Here is a 14,401-nt window from a genome sequence, read left to right as displayed (position 1 = left end):
TAAGTTTGTGGGGTATTTGCTCAGATTATTAAACATATGTGTTTATATGCATTCACTGTGAATTCTGCTCCCTTCTTCTCCTTCCTTCCCCACATATACCTTTTAGCATTGGTGTAACAGGTAAAGACATTGAGTGAGAAAAAAGTTAACTGATTTTTTTGGCTGCAATAGCCATTGCTCAAAGAAGCAGTTTGCTTTGTGTGTAACCTTAAGCATGATTATGACTTACTTTGTAACTTTAATAATGTGATTTCTCTTCAATGCTTGATGCTTACTTACTTATTTTTCATATCAGGTTAGCCTACACAAACCAGAAATTAAGCTGGAATCACTAAAAGAGGACATTAAAGATTTTCTGAAGACGTCAGGTTTGTAATACTTCATTTGTACGTTTGTGAATAGTATAGATTTGTGTGACAATATATGTGATATAAGTGATGAACACAGTAGTTTGTGCAGCTTGGTACTCTCAGTCTTGTCACTGAGAGTAGCCAGAAGCAGACATCCAGATGATTAAACCAGATAGAGAAAATTAAAAGGGAAAATGCTGTTGGATTCCATCTGCATTTTGAAAAACATACTACGCAAAGAAGTGCTTTTATAATTTTATAAGATACTGGTGATTTTTTTGAAAGTTCTGAGTGAAATTAGAGTTCTGTCTCTTCTGAAATTGGAAATTAATGTTTATGGAGATACTCTTGAAAATTTTACCTTTAGTTAAATTTCCAATTTGCATTTGAAGTTGTAGGCTATGTAACTATAATGTGAGGATTTTATGATAAGTGATCTAAGATTTATAATCATCAGGAACACTGTATCTATTAATTGTTGGTTTAGTAAAATTATTATTGGCTTTGAAAAAATAAAATGCAATTTTTTAACCAAAACTGTGTTGTAATTATTTGAACAGCAGATAGAAATAAAGGATATTTAGTCTTTATACAGGTTTCAGCTTGCAGTTTTCCATCTTAATTAGATTAAGGTTTCTTCCTGTCTGTCTGGTAGGTAGACATGAACTGAGACCAGACATAAAACTCCAGTGACTGCAAAGCAACCTCTGATTGATGTTCCGTTAGTATTAATTCCTAAAGTTGTCTTCTGGTTGTTTTTCTATTTTAACAGGTTGGGAAAAGAAGCTCCAGAATGCTGTTTATAGTGAACTAAATGTGTGAGTTTATTTAGTATTTTTACTTAATGAGTTCTATTCACATTATTTACTTTTGATCTATTTGTATATATAGGTGTACGGTGTGTTACTATAATCTGCAAGATCTGTCATAGCAAGGGTACCTGCTTCATTTCTGTTTTTAAAGTGCCATTATTTCTTTTCCATCCTAGTAAAAATATTGGACACAAGTGCATTTTAAAGAATGAGTGAAGTAAATATCACTGCATTTTGTAGTTACCTTAGTATTTTCTTTTTTGCTTTTATGTCCAAAGGTACCACGGGTCTTAATACAATTCTTGTGTAAATGAGGTAGTTGCTGCAAATGAGTTTTAATTGAGGTGTTTATCACAGCATTGCACATATTTGTTGTATTAAATATTTTTTAAATATTTAAGGTATTGGATCTCTAGACTTAGCAGGTCAGTGCTCATCATGCTTGGGATATGGTTATTAACACAAAATTTGTCAAGTTTCCTTTTTATTATTGTTCAGCAAACTTTGGATTAGGCTTCTGGGAAGCATAGTTTTTCTTTACATTCTGGCACAGTGGAAAGGTGAACTTCATAACAGATATAGCCATAAATAGCCATAGATTCAGCTATAGCCATAGCCATAAATTCAACTATAAAATAAGAAATGTGTATGCAAATCTATTTGTGCTAATTTAAATAAGCTTGTTAGAGTTACCAGTTTAGCACAATGTATCTTTAGTGGTATGAGGGACTTAATTCAGCAAAATGCTTCTGTCTATTAGTGAGGATTCATCTTCATCATATCTTTCCAGGGAAAAATATTTACCTGTCTCTAGGGCTAATGCACGGAAATAAGCAGCAAAATAATGAAATTAACCATTGGAAATTGAAATTAACTATGAACACCATAATTTCATGGGCATTGTGGAAAAGCCAAGAAAAAGCATGGCTGAAATCTGTTAATATTGATTCCATTTTACACACTGGGACAGAACAAATTTGCAGCAGTACAAGAATTACCTTATCAGGTAAAAACTGGAAGAAATTTGGGGAAGGTTTCCCAAAAACATATGATAGGAACTGACTGAATATGTTTAAACAAATGAAAATTCAGGCTAACTATTAGAAAAGCTATATGTAAATTTTGATTGCCGAAAGACATTTGAGGCATTTAAAATTAAGATGGATAAAATGTTTTGGAAAAACTCATTGGAAATAATCTTCACTACTGAAAGATAAATTAGTGTTTTGGTTTGGTTTTTAGTTTTTGTTACAACCTTTATATTTTGGCATAATGCAATTTTTAAGTGGATATTCAGCTTTGCTTAAGTCAATGCCTCAAAGTTCTAATTAGTTTGGACATGTAGATGTTCACTATTGATTTTTAAAAGGAAATCCTCAAAAAGAAAATCGATTACCTCTTGAAAACATGTAATGACTTGGAGAGTGAAAGTTCCAGGGAATGATAAAGATGGCATGTTGTGAAGAGAATACATTTTAAAATACCTGATTTGTTAATGTAATTATTTGATTTTATTTTACAATTATGTGAAATTATAAGGGAGCATTATTTTTAATACAAGACAAACTCATGTTGAAATGTTATTAATTCTTGCATATTGTTATCTTGTTTGTATCCCCAGAATGGATGAGGAAAACATACTTCTAAAAATAATACTTAGTTTTAATCAACATACACTTGTGTTTTTACTAGTGCTCTCATGAAAGAAGTATATTTAGGCTTACAAATACAGGATTAATTAAGCAAAATAAAAAATCAGAATATTTAAAGTTTACTGTATTTTCTTTAAGGTTTCCTTCACCCTGTCATCCTGCAGCACCGCCTGAGCATATTAAAGAACCTTTAGCCTATATGAGGAAAGCACAGGTTGGTGATCATCAATTTTACCATTCATATCAAATCTCTAATTACACTGTTTGAGATTTACTCTGCAGAATGTTATTGTATTTCTAGTTTTTATACCTTAAGAAAAGCACAGATTTGTAATTGCATCAAAGTTAATAGTAATATTGTATATGTGATGTTTCCTCAAATAATTCTCCAGCCATGAAAGAAGTAGGATATAGTGGCAGGTAGGTGAAAAATGTAAAATAGAGATGATGTGAATATGTCAAAGAAGAGAATTTTGTTTATTGAGGAGACGAAAAATTGATGCTATAGGTCATTTCACTTACGGTTACAAAACCACTTTTTTGAAAAGACACAGGCGGTTCCGCAATGAAAGATAACAGGCTGCAGAGATAGCGAGATCTTCAGAAAGAAGAGATATATTTAGTACTTAGAAATGTGAAAGGAAGATGAAAAATATAGAGCTAAGGAGCTTATGGCATATTGAAGGAGAGTAAGAGAAACTGGTCTATAAAGATTAAATGAGGATTTTTTGATGTCAGGAAAAAATATTTTTGCTTTGTTGGTTTCATTTTGTCGCCAATATATGCCATTTGGAATAAACAAAAACAAAATCCACAGAAAAATGTAAAGAAAAGTTAACCATCTTCAAGAATATGATCTAACCAAAACATCTGAGGTAGGGATAAGTGTGTATTTAACTCAGCTGTGCCTGGAAATACCTTGCAGTATTCTATTACAAGACACTCAATAAATTGTGTTACTTTCACAAGCATATTGTAGTTTATTCTGCTAAGTCTTATGTCTCTGTCCTGGGTTTCAGCCTTTAGGATTTGTGGGTAAAGATTGCTTTAATCACTTTTTCATATGTGGCGTGAAATGTAGTGCCACAACTTGCTGCCTGAAAAGAGTCACTCTTATTGGTTTATTAATGCAAAAACCACGGAGATACATCTACATGTATGTTTGTCTAAACCAGTTTCACGGGCTATTATTTTACAAAAGTATATGCAATACTTACAGTAACCAGTATTTTTAGCTGTATGTAGAAAGGCCTGTTATTCTAGTAGTTTAAAAATGGGATGTCCTGTCTTTGCTAGTTTCAAAATTTGATAGCCCTATTTCAAAGAGTTATTCCTGTCCTCTGAGTGGGTTAACCCTGGTAGGCAGTTCAGCCACTCACTCGCTTTCCCCTTGCAAAACGGGAGGGAATCAAAAGGGCAGAAGTGAAAAGTGTTGTTGCAAAGACAGTTTAATTGGCAGAGCAAAAACTACACTTGTCAACAAGGCAAAACAGGAATACTTTCACTACTTTCCATCATCAGGCAACTTCTTCCCCAGCTTCTTTATTTGGAACATGATGTTGTATGGTCTGGAATATCCCATTGCTCACTAGGGGTCAACTGTCCTAGCTCTGTCTCCTCCCAGTTTGTTGTTCACTCCCAGCCTCCTTGCCATCGGGGAAGCACTAGAAACAAAGACCTTGAAGCTATGTATGCATTTCTCAACAAAAGCTGAAACAGTGATGTGTTTTCAACACCTTTTTGGTCACAAATCCACAAGACAGCAATATACCAACTACCATGAAGAAAATTAATTCTATCCTAGCCCAAACCAGTAGATGCTCTTTCAAACCCTTCCTCAAAATACAGTATTTTGATAAAGACTTGATAGTTACTGGAATGACATTCAGTCTTTTTCTTCTTGTATTGGTTCTGATTTCTTATAGGTGGCAGACTAAAGTTTTTATATTGCTTTGTTTTCCTACCTCAAAAGAAAACCAGATTTCTAGTAAAGGATAGAGCACTAATGGCAATGAGTAGTAATGCTGTAGGTAATAGAATCATAAAATGGTTGGGGTTGGAAGGGACTTTAAGGATCATCTAGTTTCAGCCTTCCCTTGCAAGGATCCCTCCCACTAGGTCAGGTTGCTTAGAACCCCATCAAACCTGTCCTTGAACACTTCCAGGGTTGGGCATCCACAACTTCTCTGGGCAACCTGTTCAGTGTTTCACCACCCTCACAGTAAAGAATCTTTTCCTCATCTCTCATGTAGACCTGCCCTTTCAGTTTAAATCCATTCCCCCTTGTCCTATCACTATATGCCCCTGTTAAAAATCCTTCTCCTCCCCTTCTGAGGGGCCTTTAGGTATAGGAAACCGTTTTGTGATTCTGTGACAGTGTTTTCAAATAGCAGTAACACCTTCCTCAGTTTCAGCTCTTTTACTGAATGTTGTAATTGTAACTATAGCAATCCTAAAAGTGTCTTTTCTTAGTGTGAAATTTCTTCCTAAGACTAGAGGATCCATTTTGTTAAATGTATTGTTACCATCAATAAAATGACTGTATGAGCTCTGCCTCTGCCTTCTGTTTCAGTGAAGGACAGTGTTTCTGCTCACTTCAGGTAACTGATGTCCTGGAGAGAGGGCAGGGTGTCTTGCTTGGAAAGGCCGTATAACCCTCACTTCTGTTTTGACTTTTTTGAATTTATTTGAATATCTTTTCCTGGGTAGAGTCTTGAAAGCTGAATTATGTCAGTTTATGAGTGTCTATAAGTGGTTTATTACTAACATGTTGCATCCCCAATGCAGTAAGTGGATTAATGTCTGGTGTGGCAGTTGTAAATCACACCCAAGAGTGTTGACCTCCATTGCTCCTTGGAATTAGATGGGTCTTGGTCTTGCAAAGCTGTCATCTGCCTCTTCAGTTCTTCTTTTGTAGCTTTCATATTTTTAAGCATATCTGTGCTATTCCTCTCCCTAGCCCACCCTGCTGTGTCCTTCCTTAATTTTGATGGTATCATGAAGTAACGGTGGCAATGGTACCAAGCTGAGTGTAGAAGTGGTCACTTCAGAAGGGAGAGTCACTGTGCAGAAAACCTTGAATATGCTGGGAGAGTGGGCTAACAAGAGCCTTATGATGTACAAGCACAGATGTAAGGTCTGGCACATGGGAAAACATAATCCAGGAATGCAGCACAGTCTGGGATCTACCTGGCTGGGGAACAGCCTGAAGGAAAACAAAACCTCACTTCTTAGCAAAATAGAAAATGCCTCTCTGTGAGAGGTTAACCAGTTTGTGGCACAGTGTTGTGTAACTGCAGCATTTAAAGGAATTTAAATATGATAATTCAGTTAAAGTAAAATGTTGCACAGAATATGATAAAAATAAGCAATTTGGAAAATATTCCTTACAGTCAAAACTCAGATCTGTTTTGATTATGCAAAAGAAAGTGAAAGGATGACTTGATTGTGAGAAAATATTTCTGGTGAAAGATAGCTATTTTTTTGATGGAAAAAGGTATGAGAAGATCTTGTAAATGATCTTGTAAATAGAAGCTAAAATGAAACAATAATAGACAAGATATTTAATTTTTTTTTTAAGAGAACAATTGAACATCTGCCCTTCCTTTCATTTGCTTCCTGTCTCTTTTGGACAGAACTTTGAGGAGCTTGGTTAAACAGTAACTAACTGTTGTAGAATTTGTGGCTAGAGCAAATTACAAATAATAAATAGAACTAAATGAAATTAAGAGGAGTCTTTGCATTCATTTGATCGAGGCCTGGCTCATCATCCACAGAAAACTAAATTAAGCATAAAACCCACCAGTGGTGCTATAGTCACGGAAGCAAAGTACTAAGTCCATTGACAAGGAAGTCAATACTAATTGGCATTAACTTCAGAGTAATTAGCCACGGATTAGGCACTACTGAAGCCTAATGCAATGGTCAGAAATATCTGATTGCTTTTTAACTGTCCACTGAGGTATTGTCTACTTCTGGTTTTCTCTGATCAGAGAACTATTTCCTGAACATTATGTTAGAAGAACTGTTTTTTAAGCGTTACGGAATACCAAATTTCTAACTTTCCTTAATTTCTGACAACATCTAAGATATGTTTTGCAGAGAAAGACTGCCAGTCTCTTCATGTCACAAAGTGGAGAAGGCATTTGCTGTGCAGTTGATTGTTAATTGTTGATCTACAGAGAAGCTTGATCATTAGGCATATATAAAAATCAGTAATTGTGAAATACATGTCTTTTTTGAGATCTGAAATACAAACAACTAAATTTTCTGATTCTTTATTGTGTTGTAAAGGATGAAATCTGTTTGATTTATTGTTTCCATGTGTAAAGAAGCATCATATTTTTTCAGATGTCAGTCAGTGACTCTTGCTATCCTTTTGTATATATCTGACTTCAAAAAACTGCTTGTTATTCCATGGTAAATTCAATCTTCAGGAAAAAGAAATTGCCTATAGTATATCTTTTGTGTGTGTTTTAGGGAAGCTGGGAGAAACGAATTCTGAAAAGTCTGAACAGCATGTGCACAGAACTGAATATCCCACTAGCACAGAAGGTAATGTATTGCTAATTTTCTGTTGTCAAACTGACATTTTCTCTGAAATTAACCTCATCTTGTGCACTTGTAATGTAATCTTCATTTGACACATGGTTATCAAGAGCTGTAGGTCCAGTATCTAAATAATTTTAATGCAGAATAATTTTCAGAGATGGTGGCAATGAATGCATCAGCTCAGCTTGGGAGAAGATGGAGGCTCTAGGTAGATTTTCCTCTTTGCTGTTGCAGTAATTGTCCTCTTGAGGGAGCAGCATGTTGGAAAGCTAATTACTGTGTTCGTTGTTCTTAACAGAGCATTTTGTGTGTGGACTCAGCTGTATAAGTTGTGCAGCCTGTGTGTGATACAGTTGTACTTTGTGTGCAGAGAAGGCTGTAGTTAAACTGGTACATGAGGAGAGACATACCGATACATTGCTGATTTTGTTTGTCATTCATTCTTGTCTGGTTTTTTTTTTTTTTATTAATATAGAGGCTGTAATTTTAAAGATAATGGAATTAGGGAGTACTGTTAGAATGTTATATTCATTCTCCTGTTATACCTCTGTGGTAGGTGGCAATACCTGTATGGTTCATCATGAGATAAAGGATGCAGTTGTATTTGTTTTTTATGACTGCCAGGGACAGGAATTTGGTAAAGTCCAACAGCTCTACGGAATGGGCTGTAAATCTTCAGTAACATCAAATTGAGTGGTAAATATCCTAAAATTCATTAGTAAACACCTGAAACTATTTAATGGGCTCCTTTTCTTCCTGGAACTGGAACTTGGGCTTTCTACAGTATAATATACCTTCAGGCTGGGGATAATTTATAAGCAAATAAGTTTGTATTGCTGTTTCGAAAAATGTTGCATTAATGTATACTTGAAATGAATACATACTTGAAAGATGCATGTTTTTATTCATTCTGTTAAAAAAAAGAAGATACTTGTTTGTGCCTTTCAGAGGCCTGTAAACGAACAAAAAGAACTGCTTAATAAATGGAATGAAATGGGAACTGATGAGCCAGGTAAGGTCAACTAAATTTACATGCATTAGATTTGTGTACATAGAAAGGCAGCATGCACATCTTACTTACCAGTCAAAGGTTAATCTAATCTCTTCAAGGAAAATAGATTTCAATCTTTTTTTCACTAGTAATATGCCATTATGGGTAAATAAGTACTTATTTCATTGTTACTTTGTTTCAAATCATTGTACTAACATTGAATCATCACTGAGGGGTTCTTGTATAATACTCCATATTGCAGTGCTTTAGAGATTTGTTCAACTAGGACACAGTTCCTCTTATGGTAAACTCAGGCTAACAGAAAATGTTCAGAACTATGGATAATTAAGCTCAGATGTTTTCTTTACAAAAGATAAAAATACCTCTTGCACAGAATAATCAGTGATATTATACTTTGGGAGAGCAAGGCTAACTTCCTTGTTAGTTCATAGCCAAGTTCCTTAAAAAGAATTTTGCAGAGGTGCTGGTTTATATTGCAGTACCACCTCTCTGATGGCAAACACTTTTCATGGATTGTTTCGTACTACTCCCCAGTTTTCATTTGACAGCAGTATGTGTAATTCAACAATCTAAGATGTTAAAAAATACCCTGCTTTTGAATATCATATCTCTGCCAAGTCTAAGGATGGTTCAGTCTAAACACTTATGAGGATTGAGTAAAATCCTGTGACTACCGTTTGCTTCATGGAATCATAGAATGTTTTGGTTTGGAAGGGACCTTAAAAGAGTACCCCCCCTCTTCATTTATTTGGGGTTTACAAAGCTAAATATTATCGATTGCATGATCCTGACAGAATTTGTGGTGGTTGTTGCCATGATATTTGTGATGATGTTATTTTGATCTTTTCTCTAATTGTTACTTAAATTGCTAGATTGTGTTATAGATATGGCATGTGGTTTTTTTCATCATATGGTTTTAACATAGTGTCGTTGAAATCTTACTTCAGATCTAAGCCTTTTCCGGCCTGTTTATGCACCTAAAGATTTTCTTGAGGTAAGTATCTATGAAACAATACTCAGTCATTGCCTTGTATCCATTAGTCTTTTATGTCAAGTGTGAGAAATAATTTTTAAGTGTATTTCATACTAGATGTCATTTATAGCAAGTGAAGTTTGGCATGTTTTATATGAGTCCATGTTTGGTTTACAAAACAAAATGTTATTGTCCCTTTTTTTTAATGCTATTGTCCTTTTTTTTTTTTTTTAACTGCAGTTTTAAATTGTACCAGTCATAAACTTCTCCAAACCATAGTTTGGGCCCAGCTCTTTTCCTCTGAAAGCAATTCTCAACTGATTTTGCAAACCATTTTACATTTTAAATTCTAATATATTAAGCTCATAAATGACAGTACGTGAGGCTGATAGACTGTTTCATAGTAGATTGCAGACTTTTATGCAGTTGAAATTGTACGTCATCTAGGAAGGTTGTAAAAAATCAAATATGAAACAGAACTCTGGAATTTCAAGGCTTTTGTATGGAAGCAAACTGGACCATTAAAAATGGTGGCTGTGGAATCTTTAAAGTCTGAAATATCATTATTATTCATCATTTTCTATGACTCAAGCACAGAACATCATAGTAAAACAGAAATTAGTACATATTACTCCTTTTCTTCAGTTAATCAAAATAATGTTGAAAATGTTTTGTTTATTTTGTTTTCCATCATTGTACTAACAGCTGTGGTGTGTTTTTAATCTTGGATCTGTAAATAAATCAGTCTTATTCTTAGCTTTATTCACTGCCCTTCATGATCACTCTCTTTTTCTTTTATACCGTTTTTTTTCCAGAGTTTGCAGTTTCTTTAAATTTACAAGTCTGACAGTGAGATTGTATGGTATTAGAATACTTAGAAGAGTGAGAATTGTAGAGGTATGATGTTATGACAGAATTTTGTAAGAGCTGGAAATTCATGTTAGACAGAATCTTTGCAGTTCAACATCATATCAAAATCTATACCATGGAATAACAGTATGTATGAGACTGTAAATTCCTTTATAGATCACATTCACTTACCTTGATGTGATTCCTTGTCCTTTAAATGTTACATTTGTTTTAGGTTTTCAGTTCTGTCTTTTGTTTTTTCCTACTTGAAAGAAGATACTTTCACATACTGTTATTTAGTAAGAAATTATTTTAATAGCAAATTACTTAGCACTTTTATTGGAAGCTCCGTAAGATTGCCAGTGTAAAAAGGTGGATAAAAATTCTTCCAGAGCAAAGTAATATTGAAGAATATCGTGGACACTGTAGCCATCAGAAATATACTGTTGGCATTGGAATAGCTTCAATAAGGAGGTAAATTCTAGTCAAAACATTACTATTTAGCCAGCACTCAATCGCATAGATCAAAAATTATCTCTGCTTTTTAATTTTATAATTTGAGCTGACTTTTCAAAGTGGAATACGTTAACTTCCTTAAAAATTTCAATCCTTTTTGATTTTGAAAATGTTGAGATATAATTTGGGTCTATATATATAAGTTGTGGGAAATGGTTTTCTGCTGAATGTACTGTTTGTAATACTGATGATGTTGATGTAAGCAAGGAATGACAGAGCTACAATTTTTAAGGTACTGATGAATCTTCGAAACCCAAATTATGAAAATGGAGAACAGCCTAGTTTCAGAAATCATCTGGGGCTAATTCAAGTTCCTTTAAAAGTTAAAGATATTCCAGAATTGGTAAGTATATTTTTTTTCTTACAAGAGGTTTCTGCAAGAATTATTTTTTCTTGCTAGTGAGAATTACTCTAAAGAGTAAAAAAGAATGTTAGTATCATCATAAGTTTCTCCTTTTGAAAGTGAAAATCAGTCTAAATATGTAGTTAAAGTACAGGGCATAAAGAAGTTCAATGAAAAGACATTTTTAATGAAAACCAAAACATAAATAGTAAATTTTCTGCTAGTAGGGAAGTTTTCATTTTATGCCACACAGGTTTATTTGGGCCATAAATACACTTCTGTAAATGTTACTCACCAGTTTTCTTTTCTGTACAAGAAACTTCAAATTTGTAGCACATCTTAATTCCTGCTGTACAAGATCAGTAGCCTGACAATGAGTTAGCTTCTGACTTTCTTCTCAAAATGATTTTAAATCCCTTTATTGACAGGTTGTAATTGAAAAGAAATGTGTGGGTACTAGTGTATTTTAATTAGAAAGTAGGAGAATTTTTCTGAATGCTTCACTGGTGAGGCTCTTGGACATTTTATGCTAGTAGAAAAACTTTCACCTGGCTTGGAAAAGAGATAGGAATTAGAGATCCTCAATCTGATCTTTCCTTCACCACTTTACTAGATCCAGGTGTAGCTCATATTTGACATGCAAACTGGTGCCTATAACTAAAACTAGAGTAAGAATTGTTGTGAGATTCTATTTCAAATGTGTACATTTAGAAGAACTTAATTTGGTTTAGAAAATACTTAAAGCCTTTCAGAAGCAATCTCAAGTGATTTAGAGAATTAAACATTGTTAATTACTTTTTTATGGTTCTGTTTCTTTTCAGAAAGAAGACTTTAGTGAACTAGGCTTAAATATAGGACAGCTAGGTATTGATGATTCAGCACAAGTGCCTCCTGGTAAGCTAATGCTATGTTTCAGTCATTCAAACAGAGCACTAATGAGTAGAATACTTTGAAATAATTTGTAAAAAAAAAAAGTGTATTTTTCTTGTAGTAAACCATAAATATTTGTTCTGCAACTTTGATTGTAGTAATTTCATTAGTAAAATGTAGCTAACAATAGAAAACACTGCATGTGTGAGGAGTCAGATTTGGAGAAGATTTAAAATCATCACCTTAAGTTGAGAATAGGTTAAATTCATTATGTTTGAACACTTCAGGAGCTAGAGAACCACATCACCTGTTTCCGAAAATACAGAAATTATCAATAAGTGTTAATCCAGCTAACAGACGTGTGTGTAGATATATATGTATATGTGTGTATATATATACACATACATACAAACAAACATATTTAGAATAACTATGGTCAAAAAAATATTACAGGACATATCCATATGTTAATATTCAGTTTTAAAATGGTCTTTCCACATAAAAATGGAAGTCACTGTAGTATCACATGATTTTTCTTTTTAAATGGAAACTTGCCTAATTGAAAATCTATATTCACGTAGAATTGTGCTGCTTTGATCTCTGTGTTTTTGAAACACAAAATTAGTTTCTGAAAAAGGTATTTGATGCAGGTTAACTTCTAGTGATGTTAGCAGTAAACAGCAACTGAATGTAATAGTGTGTGATAAAAATACAAAATACATTATAAGCTGGAGTGTCTTCTTTTTCATTTATTTTTTGCCATTCCTTTTTGTGTCTTTATTTTCTAGAGTTCTTTGAAAATGAACATGTACGTGTTGGACAGAAAGGTATAGATCTGTTTTTATCTGTAATAAACTGTGCATTTAATAAATTTGTATCTTAATTTGCATGTAGCTCTTAGAATTTTATGAACTTAGACTAGCAAAAAGCATTATCAGTAATACCAGTGTAATTTGGATAGACAAACTCTAATGCTGTTGTCATTTAGACAGAGACAGAAAAGCAAACATTTGCAGTCTACCAGTAGCTATCAGATAAAAAGCTCCACAGTTATTTCAGTAAAAACAAAACAGGAAGCACATAGATGTATCTTTTTGGTGACAACTTAACTTATTCTGCTACTGAATTTCAGTTTAAAATCAAAATTCTGTAGACACCCTTCTCTGCACACAAAGTTGACATTACTGAAATGGGATTTATGCCTTTGTGTCATTCTTTTTAACGATCATTTGCAATTGCAGAATATTGCAGTATTTAGCCACCATGGAAAATTCTCTCATTTGTCTCTCTATACTGCTTTTTCTGAAAAAGTTCCAGGATTGTTTTTGTAGGTTAAGAAATAACCTACAAAAGAAAGGGAAAGATAAAAAGAAATAATAATTTAAAAGTTTAAGTTTGCTTATAGGAGAAACATACAGGGAATGGTTAAAATCCACCAATATTTACTCTTACTGTCTGTTCTGATTCCTGCTGAACATTAGCACCATCAAAGAAAAAAAAGTAGGCAGGATACTGTCCCAAAAGTGCGCCATCTTAATTTTTTTGTGGCACTAACAAAACGGTGATCTTTCTTCCTTTCTTACTTCTTTTGTTGTCATCCTTTTGTCCTTCACTGTCAATTTTCTAATCCAAGAGCAATTGCTTAGGTACTGTACACCTCTCTGTTCTTTTCCCATTTTTCCCAATAAATTAGCTTTCTTGGACTTCTTGAGTCATTCATTCAACTCCACATTGTCATTCTTATTCCTCATCTCTTGTCTGTGCAGAGCAGCTCTATTCTACAGAATGCTTTAGCTTTTCCTAAATGCAAAGACTGAAAATTTTGTAAAAATGTAAGTTAAGCATCTTGACTATAAACTGAAAGCCCAGTTCATTCAGTGGGAGTCCTGCTGCATTCTCTAATGGGTGTTAGTTTTGACTTTGTTTGCCACTGAGGTATTGGTTTTGCATTTGTGTTAGATGTATTTCCAAGTCTGTGGATTTTATTCTGTTGTGTTTAGTAAAACCCATCTTGTATATACGAAAACTACTTTTTAATATTTTGTATGTCAGTAAGAAAAAGTGAAGCAAACAGTCAAGGACACCGAGATGAATCACAGTGTTTCTGAAGTTTTGTGTAGAATGTAGGAATGTTTTGGGGTTTTTTGCCCTCTTTGTGCCAGAGCAAAGGATCATATTCAGTATTTAAGAGAAGAGGGAAGGAAAGAAAAATCTGTTAGATAGATTGCTAATTCCAAACCTCATCCTTCTAAGTCATATTAGGGCAGATATTCTGAATTTCAATTTCAGTGAGATATAGAAAAGCAAGCTGTCTCATAGATGCTTCAGAAAAATTAGCGGAAATGGATTTGGAAACTTCTGAGTAGCAGTCCAACACCTATCTATGTCTAGATAATAACACAGAAATTTTTCCCAACTCTCTCTCTCTGTTGTGAAAGACCTTTTGTGTATGAGGGTACAGTTAATCACATAA

General features: G+C 33.9%; 1 protein-coding gene across 11 annotated transcripts in view; it reads left to right on the top strand.

Annotated features, from left to right (window-relative positions):
• Positions 1 to 14,401, top strand: part of TBC1D19 (TBC1 domain family member 19) — a 58,621-nt gene that overhangs the window by 7,977 nt on the left and 36,243 nt on the right. For all 11 annotated transcript variants that reach the window (XR_014851796.1, XR_014851795.1, XR_014851794.1 and 8 more), the window contains exons 2-10: positions 296 to 368; positions 1,123 to 1,168; positions 2,953 to 3,028; positions 7,294 to 7,368; positions 8,314 to 8,377; positions 9,325 to 9,371; positions 10,948 to 11,058; positions 11,880 to 11,952; positions 12,717 to 12,755. Coding sequence is in view for 8 of the 11 variants with exons in the window: in XM_085059202.1 (XP_084915328.1) it covers positions 296 to 368; positions 1,123 to 1,168; positions 2,953 to 3,028; positions 7,294 to 7,368; positions 8,314 to 8,377; positions 9,325 to 9,371; positions 10,948 to 11,058; positions 11,880 to 11,952; positions 12,717 to 12,755 (604 nt within the window). In the remaining 3 variants the exon portion in view is untranslated. The remainder of the gene's footprint in view (positions 1 to 295; positions 369 to 1,122; positions 1,169 to 2,952; positions 3,029 to 7,293; positions 7,369 to 8,313; positions 8,378 to 9,324; positions 9,372 to 10,947; positions 11,059 to 11,879; positions 11,953 to 12,716; positions 12,756 to 14,401) is intronic.

The sequence above is a fragment of the Lichenostomus cassidix genome, chromosome 4 (assembly GCF_008360975.1).
Source record: "Lichenostomus cassidix isolate B80296 chromosome 4, HeHo_3.0, whole genome shotgun sequence".
NCBI lineage: Eukaryota > Metazoa > Chordata > Aves > Passeriformes > Meliphagidae > Lichenostomus > Lichenostomus cassidix.
The sequence above is the reverse complement of the archived record's forward strand: the minus strand, read 5'-3'. Positions and strand labels throughout refer to the sequence as shown.